This window comes from Apodemus sylvaticus, chromosome 23 (genome assembly GCF_947179515.1).
Source record: "Apodemus sylvaticus chromosome 23, mApoSyl1.1, whole genome shotgun sequence".
NCBI classification, from domain to species: Eukaryota; Metazoa; Chordata; class Mammalia; order Rodentia; family Muridae; genus Apodemus; species Apodemus sylvaticus.
This window is the reverse complement of record NC_067494.1, coordinates 6,888,020-6,909,576: the sequence shown is the minus strand read 5'-3', so window position 1 is coordinate 6,909,576 and position 21,557 is coordinate 6,888,020. Positions and strand designations below refer to the sequence as shown.

Here is a 21,557-nt window from a genome sequence, read left to right as displayed (position 1 = left end):
TCTAGCAGAATTGCCTATGCAAAAGAGGTACATTGTTTGGCAATGATTTTGTTTATGAATCTGCAGTTCCCTCCTTTGGGAAATGATAATGATGATTGGAATGTGCTAAAATATTACAAGTGAAAGACACGCTTGGCAGCGCTAGCAAATAATTATGGTAGAATCTGCTACTGAAAAATCCAAAGTAGGAGGTATGTCTCTGAATAAAGGTATACCAGGTGTCCATGTGGCATCAAACTTAGTATTCCAACTTAATCTGACTGACAATGAAGGTGCAATGATACTTTCTGTTACCACCTGGATTTTAAAAAGCAGGAAAAGCCTATTCCAATATACATGAAATGAAATTTTTATCAGACAAGATACCATTGTTTCTAAATTAGAAATAAAGGAGATTTTAGTCAGAATTTGGAGATCAATTTGGCTCAAGTCAAGGTTTTTTCTTTATAGTAAAATATGTGGTCACTAAGAAGGAACTAGCTTTTAAAAATGTCCAAATTAAGTATCATTTTAGCCATGCCCCTAAGGGATGAGATGATATTGTTATGGGCTTTATTGAACTTAAAATCTAGGTTCCACAAAAACCAATAAGTTGCCAAGATCAATAAAGCTTATTTAATCTTCAAAATCTCTTATTCTTTTTTATTATAGTGCCACAGTGTTTTAATAAAGAAATGTGTAATTATGTAGGTGAGGAGGCCTGTATTTCTTATTATAATCTAGATACTATTAGAAGCTAGTTAATTGATTAATAGGAAAAAATATTTGTAAACTAATTTCTTTTTTAAAAGATATTTTATTTACATTTCAAATGCTATCCCTTTTCCTTGTTTCCCCTCTGTAAACCTGCATCCCATCCCCCTCTCTCTGCTCACTAACCCACCCATTCCCTCTTCCCTGACCTGGCATTCCCCTACCCTGGGGCAATGAGCCGTCATAGGTCCAAGGGCCTCTCCTCTCACTGATGTCTGACCAGGACATACTCTGCTACCCATGTGGCTGGAGCCATGGATACCTCCATGTGTACTCTTTGGTTAGTGGTTAAGTACCTGGGAGATCTGGGAGTACTGGTTGGTCCATATTGTTGTACCTCCTATGGGTCTGTAAACCTATGGGTCCTTTTCCTAGATCCTCCATTGAGGATCCTGTGCTCAGTTCAATTGTTGGCTGAGAGCATCCCCCTCTATATCTGTCAGGCACTGGCAGAGCCTCTCTGAAAACAGCTATATTGGGCTTCTGTCAGCAAGCACTTGTTGGCATCCATAATAGCATTTGGGTTTGGGAACCATATATGGGATGGATCCCAAGGTGGGACAATTTCTGGTCAAACCACTTTCTGAATATGAGGACCATGCAATCATATATCATCAGTATGTCACAATCTGAGATTCCATAAACGAAACTGTCCTTTTGTTTGTCAATAGGGAGGTCATTAAAAACTGCAGAGGATTTATCATTAAAAGTCTAATACATTGTTTTCCACACTTAAAATGTAAAGGTTGTATATAATTACCTCATAGAAACCAAAATATATGCTTGCTTGCTTGCTTGCTTATTTATTTATTTATTTATTTATTTATTTATTTATTTATTTATTTATTTATTTATTTATTTATTTTTACTTAAAGCCACAAACCTAGACTTTTTAAAATGTGCTTTTCTGACATATCTTTGCTTGCTTCAGATACGTGACTCTGGGAGGTGGAGTTCTAGATCTTACCTGAAGATGGCGTCCATCCCTAAGTTGTATGTGATTTGCATGAGGAGTCTCTCCAAATTTGTGAGCACAATCATAAAATCTTTTCTACTGACTGGCAAATTTGTTCCATATATGGTAAAGGACTCTTCTTTGAGTGATAACTCCTCAATGTGTTCTTCAGATGGCTCTAAGTACACCTCCTTATAGGGTGTGCTGATTCTCAAGTTATTTCCCTAAAGGCAGGTGGGGAAAAAAAGAAAGAAAATATATGTACATAAAATTGCAAGAACAGTACAAAAATTAGAAAGGCCCCCTGAATTTTGTTTCTCTACTTGAGGCTATCCTCATGAGGGTTCTAACTCAGGTTCTCCATCATTCAGCATATTTCTAGTGCCCATGAAGTGAAAACTAAGCATCATGAAGATCACCCTTCATCTCCTCCATTATAAAGTCTACCATTATAATTTTTTTATTCGATATATTTTTTATTTACATTTCAAATGATTTCCCCTTTTCTGGCTCCCCACTCCCCAAAAGTCCCATAAGCCCTCTTTCCTTCCCCTGTTCTCCCATCTACCCCTTCCCACTTCCCTGTTCTGGTATTCCCCTATACCATTATAATTTTATATATACTCACATTCTCTATTAACTGAAGTCATATACATATTATACGCATATATCATTACTAACAGTTTTGCTTCATAGAGGCATAAAAGTATCATATTTATGTCACAGATAAGAATGAAAGGAAATTTGGGAGGAAACTTTCATTGACATGTACATAAAAATATTTCGACTTCTACATAAGGAAAGATCTGCACACTGTTGCTCAAAACAGGACAGTGGTCTCATGATAAGAGTCATTTACATTTAATGAGAGCATTCAAGTAACGGTTTTCATTTAACACTTTAGAGATGCATCATTTCTTAATCTTCATGCATAAGAGAAATTTTATCTTCAAAGTATCACAAGATAGACATGTGTTTTTATACTCATATGAAGCCTAAATCACTTCATTCAATTCTGAAATTCCCTCTGAGAGGGTAATGTTGTCATTCTGACACTGACCCAAAAGCAAGGCAGTCTCTTGGCAAGAACAGAGCCTGAAGCTTAGCCAGTACCTTCCATTTCGAACCACCAATTCACTCTCATGTGTGTGACTACGGGTAAATATGTGACTGAAGAAAGTATCACCATAGTGCTAGGAAGTAAGGGTTCTAAACATGTCACTGTAGTAGCATTTGGAACCATGAAGGACCATGGTCTTCTAGTTCCCAAATGCAGCGTATCTTATATCTTTTCTTCCTAAAGTTAAGATTTTGAAGTCAGGAGTTACAAACAGCTCAAGAAGGAAGTTACCTTCCCCTCTTCCTTTTGACTACTGGAGCAAAAAACAAACACTAGAATCTACAATATAACATGTTACATAAATCAATGCTGACCTAAACACATGGATCACATAAGCTTATCAGAATGGATACATGATCATGTTTTAACTTTAAGTTTCAAAATTATTTCTAAATAGTATCTCTTTTTTGCATCAGAATTCATTTATTTCTGTTTTCTTGCCATGTTTAAGATTAAAACATGTGCATGGCATAAAATTGCTAAGGTGTATTTTCTTCCAGAATGTGTAAATATATGTCTGCCAACTTATATTATAAGCAGTGTGAATGACCTAAGGTAAATAAAGGTAGCATATGTTTGGGAAAGGACACATTTATTTTCCTAACCTCTAAGATAATCATCAGCTGAAGGATCTTTTCTGAATCGTCTTCTTCTTCTTCGAGGTCATATGAGATGGTAAATGACAAGTGTCCCCCGACAGCTGGAAGCTGGAGAGAGGAGATGCATGATATTTTCAGCAAAGGAGTTTTTTTTTTTTGAATAATCTTTTATACAGTACCTTAAAATCATTTTATTCTTGTAGAGGGCAGTACTTGGAAAAGCAGCAATCACCAGAGTTCAAATTGAAGAGAGCAGACATTTCTGTAGGAATGACCTTTATACGAACCTTTACTCATCAACAGCAAGTTTGAAATAAATATAAATCCACATGCTATTTTCCCAGCCATGCAGGCTTGATGAAGGAAGCTAGGTTCTAATCACAGACTCCTCTATCATCTTCTTAGTCTGTAGTTCTAGGTTCCGAATCCCCAAACAGACAAAGATCAGTGTACAGTTCCTATGTATCCCTATGGTTACTTACATTCTGTGACTCTGAACATACTCAACAAAGACATTCTTTCATTTGAAAGACACTTTATGTAGAACATGAGCTAAGTTGAAAGACATTGTTGGTCAAAGAAAAATAAAGTTTCAGCTGCAAAATTTATATGCAAATCCTATCAGAATTGCCTGAGAAGGTCTACGTTTGCCTCTGTAATCAAATAAGCTACTTTGAATGCAAGTCATTATCCCCTTTCATTAAGCAAACTTCATTCCTTCTAATGTCTGCTTGATCCTGACATTTTCTGACATTGACATTAACCTTGTAAATATATATATATATATATATATATATATATATATATATATATATATATATATATATGTGTGTGTGTGTGTGTGTGTGTGTGTATATACATATATATATATGTATATATATATATTAATGGAACACAAGATCATTTTACAGGGCAGGAATCAAAAATTAGATCTGTGAGTGACAGACTCAATGCAAATGTGGCAGGCCTTTAAAAATTCTTCCCTGCCACTGTAAACAAAGACGTTCCTAGAGCAAAGCTGATAATTTGTATTCTGCTGCTTGCTTTGTGCTGACGTGCAGAGTCCATGCTGTTCAGACCTGGGGTCTACTTGTCCTTTCATGGCAGACCCTGAGCAGAAGGCACTGCCTGGGGAAGCAGTGGATGGAGTAGGCGACTTGATCTCTTGGAGTTGTCCCCTAGGGGCCACACAGAGCTTGCTATGGGTCATTACACAGGATTTTATATTGCAGCTCAGCATTGGCTTAGAAGAGCTCATTACATGGTACTCTGGAGGGACCAAAATTCAGAAAACATTTCCCTGCTCCACTGAGAAATGTGCTACTATAATGTCTTTTCATATATAAAACAATAAATGTCTGCCTGGACAAAAGCAGTTGGAATTATTATAAGTGATGGGAGATGAATCTGTATACCAAGGTTTTAGCTCTGTTAGGATAAGCATCTAACATTTCACATAGCCAGTTTGTTCAAACCAGAGATATATCAGTAAGAGACTTAAAAAGGCTGCACTGATTTTTTATTAATATCTCAAAGAAATCTGAATTATTTAGTGTTTTCTAAATTAATAAACAGATGCAGCAGGAGGTAGGCATTAAAGATTCCAGCTATGAGGTAATGGGGACCTTGGCATGTGAATTTTGGGTAACATAACTGAACTCAGAGTGTATATTAAATGATTGTCTAATAACATATCAAGTATTCAATATACCCGTCTTTACCTTCATTTCCTGAATCTTTCTAAGAATGAAACTTGATCATATTTTAAGCTTCCACTACTGGGTCATGGCAAATGGTGCATTTTAATTTAGTAACTTTGTATGCAACCCAATATTGTTTTTATATTATTAAATGATTTTTAAATTATTTGAAATTAAAATGTTCTTGCTAAAGAATTTCTAATAGAATCTCTGTAGGTTTTTAGTAACTCAAATATTTTTCTGTTTGCCTGGCTAATGTCTCAACTGCCAAACCTCTAAAGAGAAACATTTTTAATCCTTCTGAAGTGCAGTAAGGAATCTTTATAAAACATCATGAGTATTAGAGCTGAAGGGTTCTAGACTGGGTACAGATGTGCCCACTAGCATTCACTGAATAGTTTAACAAAAACATGATATCCGTGGAAAATGTGTACTGCATGTAGTTAATTTGCCACAATTTGGGACTTTCTAAAATCCATTTATAAATCCTGTCATCAGGGCTTTCAAATTAGTTCATTTTCATAATTTTATTAAGCCTTGTCATATGTCAACAGAACATCTAATTTACTCCTATGATGTAGGAACATTTTCTTGCTATCTCCCCATAAGCTAGAGAGAGAAAAGGGGTTTTGCACAAGTGGAAGTAGGGCACTTCAGGGCACTTCCACATGGTTGTTGTGTTTACTGGGTGGAGTAGACTATCTCCACAAGAGATGAATGCTGTCTACATTTTTAATTCAGAAAAGTAATTTTAATAAGAATATTTCATTCTGTGAAATGTGATTTTGACTTAGCTTTTTACTTTTTTCTATATATTTCGTGGGACTTTTTTTTCCTGTGGGTAGACTCAGCTAACAAGTAAAGGAGGAATTTTCCACTGGAAGGACAACCAACCTTCTATTCTAGGATGGAGCTAAGGGCTAAATTCTACATTCTCCAGTCCTCCATTAAGAACAGAACATTACAGATAGCTCCTTCCTGTGAAGGAGCTATGTATTTGAGTTAATTCTCCCTTCATTGGAACGAAATAGCTTGTTTGTCAGTACCATTATTGTTTCCAGGCAACATGGGATACCTGTGTAGCATAACAGCACAGTATACATGGCACACTTTGCACTAAAGATTGAATCAATCAGGAAAGTTTTTCACTAGTGAGTGTAAAAGGCTGAAACTAATTCATAAAAATTAGCTTTACCAAAGTATTGGGTATGGGGTTGTATTTGCATTTATTCTACTAAGTTTCAAGAAATATAAGTTGAGGGAGTGTGAGATGAGACACACTATTGAGGATATTGTACATGGAGAAAAAAAATCTTCTCAGGAAATAGGTTTCGGTTCTGTGATGTTAGATTATCATCACTGTTATCCCAGTAAATGGATTGTAAAACCCAATATTTGCTTCTTCTTACTAGAGCAAATATTTCAAGATGAATATAATGAAATGAAATGGCTAAAAGGCTCTGTAATACTGAGCCAGATAAATTAAACATAGCTGTCAGTTTCTGTTTAGTATAACAGACAGGACAAGTGATTCATCTTTCTGGATTCCGAAGACTTAAGAGACTAAAATTTTGGAACATTATCCCTTCCTCCTATGTAAGTGCTTACAGGGTATGTGTTCAATGTTCAATATGCTCACTGAACTGAAAAGTTCTGTTGTGGTCTTTTATACATTTATCACACTGAAATAGGAGCACTGTTTTGTTTCCCCCAGAGATTATAAGAATAAAACAAGACATAGGGTACTAGGATATAGAAGATATAAAATTAACAAAGGAGATTTAAGATTTTTGTTACCTTTAACATATAGCTAAGTAGCATATAGCAACATAGGCGCTAAAGTTGCCAAAAAGAGATGATATATTCTAAAACATTGCTTTAGAAGGCAAGACACCTCACAGTATAGTTTCTATAGAAAGAAAGCTGAACACTTCCAATGAATTCATGCTGCTATTGCATCAGTGAGCATTTACAGTCATTGATGTCATTCACATCAATTGAAGCTAAGTAAGGCTACTTCTCTGATAGCCTACATAACACTTTTCTAAACTATAAAAGCTAGTCACTGAACATTATCCAGATCAGTACCACCTTCATTTCTCTAGTTTATGATTCAAGTATGTGGTGACTTCAGCAAAAGAGTCTTAGCATCAGGTTCAGAAGGATTACTGAGAGAAAGGAAAATAATCTACTGTGCTTAGGGGTATCTTGGATAGACCCCACTAGTCATCAACTTAGAAAGATGTCCCAGTGCTGGAGATTTTATTCTCTAATGGGTAGGGTCTGGTAGGAAGACCGTTACCTTATTATTGTGTAACTCCACTTAAATTATTATGTGTGTACATATTTTAAGACATGTCTATAGGTTTTAAAGACCCCACAAAGCTAGAAATATTTCTACCACATGATATAGCAATACTGCTCTTGGGCGTCTCCCCAAAGCACTCTGCTTCCTACAGCAGAGATACAGGGTTTTTCCATGCTCATTGCTAATCTATTCACAATATCCACAAAAATAGAAAACAGCCTATATATGTGAATATATATATTATACATATAATAAGTATGTGTATTTACACAATGAAATATTATTCAGCTCTTATGAAAAATAAAATCATAAAACTCATAAATGAGTGGATGAAATAAAAAAAAAGAGCATTCTGAGTGAGGAGACCCAGACACAGAAAAACAAATATCATCTGTTTTCTCCCATATGTGGATGTTAGCTTTGAATCTTCAGATATGTGTTATTCATTTGGAATATACACAGAGGTTATGAAAATAGTAAAAGGCTGTGGGGTAAATAGTGGGCTTGCAAGATAAGGAGATAGAATGAAGTGATATAAAGGGGGATTAATGTAACTGGGAGGACAAATGAAATGGGGTATAAGGTGGAAGAATAGGTAAGGAGGAACAATGGGGAAGGATAATAGATGCTAAAGGCTTTGACAGTATTAAAGTTTCTTAAAACATACATCTACATGAAAGGAAATGCTGAAATTTCTTAAGTATTTTTCCCAGATATTTGCATTTTGTCTTTTGAGAACTTTGTATTTTTGGTTCTCTGCCCAATGTTTAATTGAGATTTTTTCTTTCATGAGCTGTAGACTTTTGAATTCTCTGTATGTTCTAGATACTAACCATCTGTCAGATGTATAGCTACAGAAATAACTTTCTGGTAGTATTTAAGGCCTGTTCAATGAGATGGATCCCATTACTGGCATGATTATCTGGGTTAAGTACATAAGACTAGGTAAGTCGTAGATTGTATGGCAGAACCTACTAGTATTATTTCACTAAATGGGCATAGTATTAAAACAAGTCCCCTTCTGTTCTCCATCTGTGCCCTGGAGCTAAGGCTGTCCCACAGCCCTCTATACCCAAATCCTGACCAGAGAGATAGCTGGTCTCCCAGGAGTACTCTCACTCCTAAGCCCACAGGTGAGATCACCACTTTTGTTTTTGCTCCAATAACTATCCAAACAGGAATGCACCAGGAACACACAGGGCACAGGAACCATAGCCAGGATCAGGATGCTTCCAATCTCCATCTGTCTGTACCCTGGAGCAAAGGTTATCCCACAGCCCTCTGTATCCAAATCCACCCAGAGAGAGCTGGTCTCTCCAGGAGTGCTAACGCATCTAAGAACACAGGCTCACAGGCCAACAGGAGGCATAAACTCCAATCAGAGACAACAAGACCAACTAAAACCAGAGATAACCAGAATCAAGAGGCATGCACAAGAACCTAAGAAACAGAAACCAAGGCTACTTGGCATAATCAGAACACAGTTCTCCCACCACAGGGGGCCCTGTATACTCCAACACACCAGAAAAGGGAGATTAGGATTTAAAATCTCATCTCATGATGATGATAGAGGACTTTAAGAAGGACATAAATAACTCTCTTAAAGAAATACAGGAGAACACAGGTAAAAAGGTAACAGCCTTTAAAGACGAAACACAAAAATCCCTTAAAGAATTACAGGAAAACACAAACAGGTGAAGGAAATGAACAAAACCACCCAAGATTTAAAAATGAAACTAGTAACAATAAAGAAATCACAAAGGGGGACAACCCTGGAGATAGAAAGTACAACAAAATACAAGAGATAGAAGAAAGAATCTCAGGTGCAAAAGATACCATAGAAAACATTGACACAACAGTCAAAGAAAACAGAAAAAGCAAAAAGCTCCCAATCCAAAACATACAGAAAATCTAGGATACAATGAAAAGACCAAGTCTAAGGATAATAGGCATAGAAGACAGTGAGGATTCCCAACTTAAAGAGCCAGTAAACATCTTCAACAAAATTATAGAAGAAAACTTCCCTAACCTAAAAAAAAAAAAAAAAAAGAGATGCCCATGAACGTACAAGAAGCCTACAGAACTCCAAATAGATTGGACCAGAAAAGTAATTCCTCCCATTATATAGTAATCAAAATACCAATTGCACTAAACAAAGAAAGAATATTAAAAGCAGTAAGGGAAAAATGTTAAGTAACATATGACGGCAGACCCAGATCAGACAGACACCAGACTTGTCAACAAGAAACTATGAAAGTTGGAAGATCTGGGGCAGATGTCATACAGCCCCTAAGAGAACACAAATGCCAGCCCAGGCTACTATATGCAGCAAAACTCTCAATTGTAATAGGTGAAGAAACCAAGATAATCCATGACAAATTTACATAATATCTTTCCACAAATGCAAAGGATAATAGATGAAAAACTTTAATACAAGGATGGAAACCTCCTTTTCTACACCCTAGAAAAATCAAGAAAGTAATCTTTCTCCAGTCAGTGCTCAACTTCATTAGTCATTAGGGAAATGCAAATCAAAACAACCCTGAGATTTCACCTTACACCAGTCACAATGGCTAAGATTAAAAATTCAGGAGACAGAAGGTGTTGGAGAGGGTGTGGAGAAAAAGGAACACTCCTCCACTGCTGGTGGGGTTGCTAATTGGTACAACCACTCTGGAAATCAGTCTGGTGGTTCCTCCGAAAACTGGGCACCTCACTTCCAGAAGATCCTGCTATACCACTCCTGGGCATATACCCAGAGGATTCCCCACCATGTAATAAGGGTACATGCTCTACTATGTTCATAGCAGCCCTATTTATAATTGCCAGATGCTGGAAAGAACCCAGGTATCCCTCAACAGAAGAGTGGATGCAAAAAATGTGGTATATCTACACAATGGAGTACTATTCAGCCATTAGAAACAATGAATTCATGAAATTCTTAGGCAAATAAATGGATGGAGCTAGAAAACATCATACTAAGTGAGGTAACCCAGACTCAAAAGGTGACTCATGGTATGCACTCACTAATAAGTGGATATTAACCTAGAAAACTGGAATACCCCAAACATAATCCATACATCAAATGAGGTACAAGAAGAAAGGAGGAGTGGCCCCTTGTTCTGGAAAGACTCAGTGAAGCAGTATAGGGCAAAACCAGAACGGGGAAGTGGGAAGGGGTGGGTGGGAGGACAGGGGAAGAGAAGGGGGCTTATGGGACTTTCGGGGAGTGGGGGTCTAGAAAAGGGGAAATCATTTGAAATGTAAATAAAAAATATATCGAATAAAAAATAAAAAAAAGAAAGTAATCTTTCAACAACCCCAAAAGATGATATATATCCACACAAACATAATTCCACCTCTAGCAACAAAAATAACAGGAAGCAACAGTCACTGTTCCTTAATATCTAACATTAATGGACTCAGTACTCCAACTAAAAGACATAGACTAATAGACTGGATACGTAAATAGGACCTAGCATTTTGTCTGGCTCTGACAGAGCCTGACAAATGCAGAGGCAGATGCTCATAGCAAATCACTGAACTGAGTACTGAGTCCCTAATGTAGGAGTTAGAGAAAGGACTGAAGGAGCTGAAGGAGTTTGCAACCCCATAGGAGGGACAACAATATCAACCAACCAGACACCCAGAGCTCCTAGGGAATAAACCACCAACCAGAGTACACATGGCGGGACCCATGATTCCAGCTACATATGTAGTGAAGTATGGCATTGTCTGGCATCAGTGGAAGGAGAAGCCCTTGGTCCTGTGAAGGCTTGATTCCCAGTATAGGGGAATGCCAGGGCTATGAGGTGGGAGTGGGTGGGTGGGATGGGGAGTATCCTCATAGAAGCAGGGGGAGGGGTTAGGGGAGACAGGGGGCACCAGAGGAGAAACTTGGACAGGGGGTAACATTTGAAATGCAAATCCATAAAAACCCAATTTAAAAAAAGCTATAATTGAAAAAGAAACCTGAAAAAAATTCCCAATGACTTACCTCTATACCTATAGGTTTTGGTATCTCTCAGTTCTCATCTGAAAAGCTTTGTTTCCCCAAGTAGATGACAATTAACACAGAGACCCATAACTAATCAACATACAGATCAGAAAGATAGAATGTTGAGCCATAATTGGGATATTTGTATTATGGCCCCTTTCCCCAAAGCTCAGAGATCATTGTAGAAGAGGAGACACAGACATCTTACTCACCAGAGGTGGTGGATGACATTGAGGTAACAGTGTTTTTAGAATGAGTGTACTGTGCACACACTGGTGAATTTATGATCTTATGGATGCATTTCTCATATATTTTCTGTTCCATGTTACAGACTAAGACCAAATTTTATGGTCCATATACTCATCTATATTCAATTAAAATAGCATTATAAAACTTTTGCTAGGTCAAAATACTTTTGGCTAATTGAAAACCACACTATTGGTGGTTCTCCTGTAAGAAAAAAACCTGTGGGCACATTTTAGAATGTAACAACCAGGTTAGTGTTTCTTTGCGTCGCTTATAGATTTAATTGTGGACTCTACAAAGTATCAATGACCAGCAAACATATTCCCTGACACTGCATCAAATATGAGCAATACATTAAAAAAAAATAAAACATCCTGAACAGTAAATTAACACTTGCTATTCCCTGAAAGTTGCCCAACTCAGAGAACTAATGTTGATTTGTGATGCACGCTAATAAGATATTGAGCTGAAAGAGTATCATCTCAAAAGATGCAAGCTTAGCAGCCAAATCCACAAAAACTGTTCTGTGCTCTCAGGCTCAGACTTAAAAACAAGGTTTTTGGGGAGCCTTCTGGTCACCACCTCTGGATGGGAAGCAGCCTGGCCATGTGCCCTATCCCCAAGCAGTGCAGAGGGTCAGCGGTGCATCTGGAGGCCAGCTGTAGGGAGGCATCTTGCAAGGGTGAATCCTGCATTGACAACAAGACCAACTAACACCAGTGAGATCTAGATGGCAAAAGGCAAACGTAGGACTGTTACTAACAGAAATCAAGGCAATATGGCAGTATCTGAAGCCAATTCTCTGTTAATAGCAAGTCCTGGATACCCCAACACACCAGAAAAGCAAGATCTGGACGTAAAATCACTGTTTGTGATGCTGTTACAAGAACACATGAAGGACATAAATAAATCTCTTAAAGCAATTCAGGAGAAAATGATCAAAAGCTAGAAGCCCTTACAAGGGAAACAAAAAAATCACTTAAAGAAATTCATGAGAATATGGGTCAAACAACAGTAGCCAATAAGGAGGAAATGCAAAAATTACTTTAAAAAGTACAGGAGAAATTTGATCAACAGGCAGAAGTCATGAAAGAAGAAACACAAAAATCTCTCAAAGAATTACAGGAAAACACAAACAAGCAAGTGAAGGAACTGAGCAAAAACATCCAGGATCTAAAAACAGAAGTAGAAACAACTAAGAAATTGCAAAGGGAGAGAACTTTGTAGAGAGAAAACCTTGGGAAGAGATCATAGAGCATAGATGCAAATATCAACAACAGAATACAAGAGATAGAAGAAAGAATCTCAGATGCCGAAGTTACCATAGAAACCATGGACTCAATGGTCAAAGAAAATGCAAAATGCAAAAAGCTTGTAACCCAAAACATCCAGGAAATCCAGGACACATTGAGAAGGCCAAACCTAAGGATTATAGGCATAGATGAGAGTGAAGATTTACAACTTAAAGGGCCAGCAAATATCTTCAATAAAATTATGGAAGAAAACTTCCCTAATCTAAAGAGAGAGATGTCCATGAATATACAAGAAGCCTACAGAACTCTAAACAGACTAGACCAGAGCAGAAATACTTCCCGTCACATAATAATCAAAACCCCAAATGTACTAAACAAGGAAAGAATATTAAAAGCAGTAAGAGAAAGAGGCCAAGTAACATATAAAGGAAGACCTATCAGAATCACTCCAGACTTCTCACCAGAGACTATGAAAGCTAGAAGATCCTGGGCAGATCTCAAGCAGACTCTAAGAGAACACAAATGCCAGCCAAAACATCTATACCCAGCAAAACTCTCAATCACCATAGATGGAGAAACCAAGATATTCCATGACAAAAGCAAGTTCACCAAATATCTTAGCACAAACCCAGCCCTACAAAGGATAATAGGAGGAAAACACCGATACAAGGAGGGAAACTTCACCCTGGAAAATGCAAGATAGTAACCTTCTTTCATCAAACCCAAAAGAAGATAACCAATCAAATATAAAAGATAACATCAAAAATGACAGGAAGTAATAATCACTATTCCTTAATATCTCTTAACATCAATGGTCTCAATTCCCCAATAAAAAGACATAGACTAACAGACTGTATATGTAAACAGGATCCTACATTTTGCTGCATATAGGAAACACACCTCAGTGTCAAAGACAAACACTACCTTAGAGTACAAGGCTGGAAGACAATTTTATAAGCAAATGGTCTCAGGAAACAAGCCAGAGTAGCCATTCTAATATCAGATAAAATTGACTTTCAACCTAAAGTCATCAAAAGAGACACTGAGGGACACTTCTTGCTGGTCAAAGGAAAAACACACCAAGAACAACTCTCAATCTATGCTCCAAATGCAAAGGCACCCTCATTCATAAAAGAAACTTTACTAAAGCCCAAAGCACACATTGCACCTAACACAATAATTATGGGTGACTTCAACACTGCACTTTCCTCAATGGACTGATCAGGAAAACAGAAACTAAACAGGGACACAGTGAAACTAATTGAAGCTTTGGACCAATTAGAGTTAACAGGAGGTATTAGTATCCCAGGCCTCAAGCAATACTACAGAGCAATAGTGTTAAAAACTGCATGGTACTGGCACAGGGACAGGCAAGTGGACCAATGGAATAGAATTGAAGACCCAGAAATGAACCAACACACCTATGGTCACTCAATCTTTGCCAAAGAAGCTGAAAAACATCCAGTGGAAAAAAGATAGCCTTTTCAACAAATGGTGCTGGCTCAACTGGAGGTCAGCATGCAGAAGAATGCGAATTGATCCATTCTTATCTCCTTGTGCTAAGCTCAACTCCAAGTGGATCATGGACTTCCACATAAAACCAGACACACTGAAACTAATAGAAAAGAAATTGGGGAAAACCCTTGAGGACATAGGCACAGGGGAAAAGTTCCTGAACAGAACACCAATAGCTTATGCTCTAAGATCAAGAGTTGACAAATGGGATCTCATAAAATTACAAAGTTTCTGTAAGGCAAAGGACACTGTCAAAAGGACAAACAGCAATCAACAAATTGGGAAAAGATCTTCACCAACCCTACATCCGATAGAGGGCTAATATTCAATATATACAAAGAACTCAAGAAGTTAGACCCCAGGGAACCAAATACCTCCATTAAAAAATGGGATACAGACCTAAACAAAGAATTTTCACCTGAAGAAATTCGGATGGCCGAGAAGCACCTTAAGAAATGCTCAACATCATTAGCCATTAGGGAAATGCAGATCAAAACAACCCTGAGATTTCACCTTGCACTAGTCAGAATGGCTAAGGTTAAAAAAAAAAAAAACAAAAAAAAACTTAGGAGACAGCAGGTGTTGGCAAGGATATGGAGAAAGAGGAACACTCCTCCACTGCTGGTGGGATTGTAAGATGGTACAATCACTCTGGAAATCATCTGGCCGTTCCTAAGAAAACTATGCATGATAAGCATGCAATAAGGACACATGCTCCACTATGTTTGTAGCAGCCTTATTTATAATAGCCAGAAGCTGGAAAGAACCCAGATATTCCTTAATGGAGGAATGGATACAGAAAATGTGGTATATATACACAATGGAGTACTATTCAGCAATTAAAAACAATGAATTCATGATTTTTTAGGCAAATGGATGGAACTGGAAAATATCATCCTAACCGAGGTAATGCAATCACAAAAGAATACACATGGAATGCAATCATTGATAAGTGGTTATTAATTAGCCCTGAAGCTCTTAATACTGAAGATATAATTGGCATATCAAATGATTCCCATGAAGAAGGAAGAAGAGGGCCCTAATCCTGGAAAGGCTTGATCCAGCATTGTAGGGGAGTATCAGGACAGAGAAAAGGGAGGGGGAAAGACAGGAGAATCGATGGAGAGAAGAGGACTTATGGGACATAAGGGGGGGACTGGGAAAGGGGAAGGCTTTCAGAATGTAAACAAAGAATATAGAAAATAAATTTTAAAAAAATTAAAAAAAAACAAGGTTTTTGCAACAGACGTTCGCAAAATATATGGTTTATAATACACATATATACATGCATTATATATGTATGTATTTCTTTTCTGTCTAGTGCTAAAATTTTTTAGACCTCTGCCAAGAAAATTGCATCTTCATGCTTATGAGCCACAACATTGATGCTGGGTAAAACAACAGAGTACATTTTAATCCAAGTTATATTAAGTTAAAATAAATAGCCTTGTTGTTGTAACATAAATGACATATTCGCAATATCAAGATGAATAATCCTTTGAAAATGTTATAGGAACATTGGAGAGAATATTGCTATTCTCCTTTCAAAGAAGAATTATCATCTCTCTTTCACTGTTTAGGGAATTGTTTTGTCTTAAAGATATTTATCACCTTTAATTGTATGTAGCTATTGTCTAGTTCTCCCTCGCTTTATTACTAAAAGAGAAACAAGAGTGAACAGAACAGAGGGTTTTTTCTTTTTCTCCTTCAGGGAGTGCTCAGTATTCGCCCTTTTCACTACCTGAGCAGTCTTACACACACGCTGCAGGTTCAGTTCATTGCAGTTTACATTATTCAGATGAAGAGTGTTTTGAAAGAGCCGGTAATATTTTCTGCAAAAGCAAGCGGTATTTTGATTTGATTCTAAATGTTACTGATCTGCTACTATTTCATTCCCTCTCCTCCCTCATTCATAAACTCTGCAGGTGATTCTTATTAGGGAGAGTAGGAGCTGGTTGTGAATTTCAGAAGATAAGAATTCTAGAGGTTCAGAGGATACTCTGTCAGACACCAGAGAAGAATCAACAGGACAATAAAGGACATTCAAGTGTCTTCTTCCAGAAAAAATACCCAGGCTTGTGTTTGTGATCTGAAGCTTCTATTAATATTGGAGTCTTATATATAAATCACATAATGATGAAGCTCATTCTTATAGCGTTAACATCCTAGTTTGGAATCAGATGTTGTCTTTTTGTAGTGTGCTGCTCTTGGGAAATTTATTTATACTTTCAGAGGTTCAGTTATTTTTCACTAATATCACCTGAACTGTTCCTCTCTTAAAAGTTCATTTTGGTAATAAAATAAGAAATTACACATGGAGTCTTTCACTTGGGGCCATGTACATGGAAAATGAATATTTTGGAGCCATACCATTTTAGTAAGAGTCATTCTTCAAATTAAAATTCTGCAAAGAGCCCTAATAGCAAGGATATTTATTTCATGGTTCTAAATGGTTTTTTTATTTTAAGATTTTGGGGAGATCATAGTGATGAAAAACTCAGCTCTTGCACATGTCTTAATGTTTCCCTGTGGTACTTTGCAAAAGCATTTCACAGAGAGTAGACCCTGCATAAATATCTGCTGAATTTTAATAGCACTCATAACCATCTATCATTTCAATGTATTATATATGGAGAGAACATAAAAACAAGATAAAGTTGGGCTACCCAGAGATAGTCTGCACGTGTTTTTAAAATATGTGTCTCTTGGTTTCTCTATTCTTATCTTTATTATTCAAAAAATAAACCAAGCAAATATATGGACCTTAACATTTCACTGATTTGAGTTCACTTATGTCCACTCTATTGCAGTCTGGCAAAAAATAAATGCATTCATTTTAAAGGAACGAAATTTTACCATTTAGAAAGTTTGATCAGCAAAGAGGGAAAAATGATATTTAAAACATCTAGACATTCACACATTTAAATCAATTTTATGCTATTCTGTTTTGATAATTTCTATATGGTAGGATAATAATTTAAATCTTAGCACCCAATACATCTTTTCTAAGTTGTAAATACATCTGTAGTACGTTGTGATCTGTAAGCAAGCCACATAGCACTTGAACTGAAAAGAAACAGCAAGTGCTTGGCTTGATTCTCTCCTGCATGTCTATTCTGAGGTGCAGTAGGCAGGTTTTCCCATCTGGCTTCCCTCACACTGAAGAATACACCTCTACTTCATGGGAGACTTGGTGGACATAGATATGAACCCTCTTAGGCTTCAGAACGACCTTTTCACTTGTGAACTGAAGGCTAACAAAGATTATCATTTTAAAGTGAATAATGATGAAGATTATGAATGGTTAGCTTAGGAGCAGGGGCAAAAGATGAATTCCACATTATAGAAACAGAGTCAATGAACTACGAGGACAATCCAGTTAAAGTAACACTAGCAACTCTAAAACAGTCTTTACGACCTAAAGCTAGCTTTCCTTAGGGGCTTTGTGGTTGTACCACCTGTAGTCTTATAGTTGAACTGTGGTTCAGGGCCTGTGCACATCAGTGGACAGCACCTTGAAGCTGTAGAGGAAGACTTGATGGAGATATGAGGATGATGAAGAGGAAGAGGAGGAAGAGGCAGAAGAGGAGGAAGAGAAGGACGAAACTGAAGAAAAAGTTCCAGTGTAGAAATCTGTATGAGATGCTCCAGTCAAAGCAGCAGAAAAATCAAGCTGAAATGGAAAAGACTCAAAACTATCAACACCAAGATCAAAGGGTCAAGATCCTTCAAAAGCCAGAAAAAATCTCATAAAACAACAAAAGGACCTAGTTCTGCATAAGACAGTAAAGCAAAAATGCAAGCAAATATGAGAAAAGGTGCTTTTCTTCCCACAGTGGAAAACGAGTTCATTAATTTTGTGAGGAAGTATTTCTGGATAACTGACCAGGTGGCCATTCAAATCTGTAGCAATGGGGGAGCTGGAATACCAAAAACATAATCCACACATCAAATGAGGTACAAGAAGAACGAAGGAGTTCTTCTGGAACCCTTGTTCTGGAAAGACTCAGTGAAGCAGTATAGGGTAAAACCAGAACAGGGAAGTGGGAAGGGTTGGGTGGGAAAACAGGGGGAGGGAAGGGGGCTGATGGGACTTTTGGGGAGTGGGGGGCTAGTAAAAGGGAAATCATTTGAAATGCAAATAAAAATTTATCGGAAAAAAAAAAGAAAAAAAAAAGGTACCACCAAAAAAAAAAAAAAATGGCTTAAAAAGTTTGAAATATTCTGCCTCACTTTATTTCTGTAACTGCTCGTATTTAGCTGTCCTTATAAAGCTACGTAAGAACATTCCCCATTGTGTTTGATAAATGTTGTCCAGGTTCTATTGCCAGGAATGTGTTGTTGAAAATGGCTGTTTAGTTTTCAAGAATGGACCTCCGTCTATCACTTGGTTTTAAGTATGATGGAATATTGTGATAGGACATAGTCGTACTGGTGGTCAAATATGGAAATGGTAGGGAGATCAAAACAAACATCTGAAATAAACTCAGTATTTAATAAAGTAGCACTGTTTCTATTTGTTTAAAAACAGAAACACGAACAAACAGAAAAAAAAAACAAAAAAACAAAAACCAGAAGATGACAGCAGGTACCCAGAATTAAGGAAGCAGAGATGCACCTGCTCTTGCAACTAGTCAGAGTACATGCACTCCTCATCAGTTCCTGACACTGCCATTTCAAAGGGTAGTTGCCAAATCAGAGTTCATTGGAAGAGGTGTAACCAGGATGCTGATGGCTAGAAGAGCTGATACAAGGGTGTATAAAGGGAACACAAGTACTAAACCTTAGAAAAAGAATGCTTTAAAGGGCTCTTTTCCTGGAACATTTGAAGGTTTACCATGCATGGCAGAAAGAGAAACCATTGTTTCTTGTGTGAATATAGAACCTGTATCAGAAAAATGTTAAGGGACGGGTACTTTTTTATTATTATTAATTGGTTATTTTATTTATTTACATTTCAAACATTGTCTCCCTTTCCTGTCTCCCCTACACAAACCCACATTCCATCCTCCCTCCCTCCTCCTTGCCTCTAGGACGGTACTTTTTAAATTCTGCATAAAATTGACATGTATCATCTAGAATTGTCTGAAATGCAATAAATAAGTTGTGAGCTAGCTGTACCTCTGAAGGTGTGGGAAAGAGGGTCCTTTATTAGTTGAATTGTGACACTAGAACTGGTATTTTAGTAGGACTTGCAATTTCTTCCTGATAGTCATACAGTTAATTAATTAAAAGTAAATTGCTTAAATATTAGAGAAAATCCTTTGTAAGGTTTAATGTAAGGCACCAGAATAGGAATTAGCTTATTCATACCTGCTTTGATATTTTAGAGCTGAACCATATCCAAGGCAGAGAGATATATATGCATAAATATACACAAATAATTTAAATATGCAAAAATCCAAAAAATCTTACTACTTCTCTAAGTGTAGTTCACATTTTTACTTTTTGACTTTGGGAAAAATTAACTCTGAAGTAAAAAAAAGAAAAAGAAAAGGCAAAAACTACAGCAAAAAAAAGTTTGAATCTAAAGCAAAGGGTTTCTTTTACAGAAGTTTTAGGATCTTTTTAAATCAAGGAATCTATGACAGGAACATGTGTGTAAAACATATTCTTTATCTTCATTACAAGACATAGAAATTATTTAAACATCCCTTTTGCGTTTTCATTTGTACCGAGAATTCAGTTAAAATAAGTTTGAGAATTTAAAGGGTATAAAAACAAAACTGTTATTTTTAACACTGCAGCATAGTTTCTGTTTGAAAGAGACAGCTAAAGCAGCATCGTTCACATTTTAGACTAATAAAGATTAAACTTCTAATAATATGCTCTATTAGTGAGTTTGGAGGAAACAAATATACTGGGCAAAGCATGTATACAATATAGAGGATCAACTGGGGAGTAATTGTTTATGGTAAAAAAAAAAAACCCTTTGAAAATACCCTTATGTCAATCAATATGGATGTCTCATTGACATAAAATGATGTGAATGAACGTAAGGTTTGCGTGACACAGTCCTGGTGACACTCTGGCCTGTTGGTTTGCAAAAATGAACCTATTCTCAAAAGAACGTATGATATGCATGGGCTTGGAGACAAGAATGTTATTGCTGACATTCTTTCATGTTAACCCTTGGGAAATTCAAAATGATGACACCACATGTTCAAGGATATGATGTCACAGTAGATGGCGGAACCAGGATTTGCACTCCCAAGACTAGCTCAAAAACCAAAGATGAACATTTATTCTGAGCGCTAAGTCAGTGTGAGGCTATTGATTCAAGTGAGGAAACATTTTTCATGCTCTATCAAATAAAAATAAACTAGAATATTATACAAAAACATGCATGGCATTTGATGATTATTGTGATGGATTTTTTTATAGGTTTACTGTATGGCTTTGGGAAAAGGTAGTTTAATTCTGAAGTAAGAAAGAAATGTTTGTATCTAAAGGATAGGAATTCTTATCTTCAAGTTTTAGGTTTATTTCAAAGGAAGGAATATTTACACATATCTATATATGTGTACTATATATATTTGAGTGTGTGTATAATATTATATATGTTTATATATAAATAATATATATGAATATTTGCATATAAATGAAGTTATGTATAAAAATATAAATCTGAAACACCAATTTACAGATTATTTTGATATAATTTATGCTTTAATTATTATCAGATTAATTAATAACATTCCCTAAAAATGTTAAGAAAAGATGAGCATCCTTATCCATAATATGTGAAAGGAATAGAATATTTGCAAATCTTCACTACCTGCAGAATGTCATTGTTTTCAAATCAGAACTTGGCTTTTATGAAAAGTACTTTGAAAATACATTCAGAAATCCTGAAAGAGTTTTCCTTTGGCTGGCATAGACAACATAAGGAAAAGCATTCTTCAGAAGAGCAGTGCTCAGTTAGCTGTGTCATTTAAAAAATAAATCACTTCTCTCTAAACAAACACACATACATACCGGAAGAAAACCCCACCCATAATAGGGATACAAAAAGAGTAGATATGATGCCTCACTTTGAGTGTTTCTTGGAGTTATGGCTTGCTACACTATTAATTAATTAATTAATTAATTAAACTGCAGTGAGCTTTAA

At 36.6% G+C, this 21,557-nt stretch overlaps 1 protein-coding gene and 1 pseudogene across 1 annotated transcript in view; one reads left to right on the top strand and one right to left on the bottom strand.

Moving 5' to 3' along the window:
- Positions 1 to 21,557, bottom strand: part of Lama2 (laminin subunit alpha 2) — a 606,823-nt gene that overhangs the window by 253,496 nt on the left and 331,770 nt on the right. Inside the window, 2 exon segments of the mRNA XM_052169299.1 lie at positions 1,721 to 1,932; positions 3,434 to 3,535. Coding sequence (XP_052025259.1) covers positions 1,721 to 1,932; positions 3,434 to 3,535 — 314 coding nt within the window.
- LOC127674182 (nucleophosmin-like) lies at positions 17,628 to 20,351 on the top strand (annotated as a pseudogene).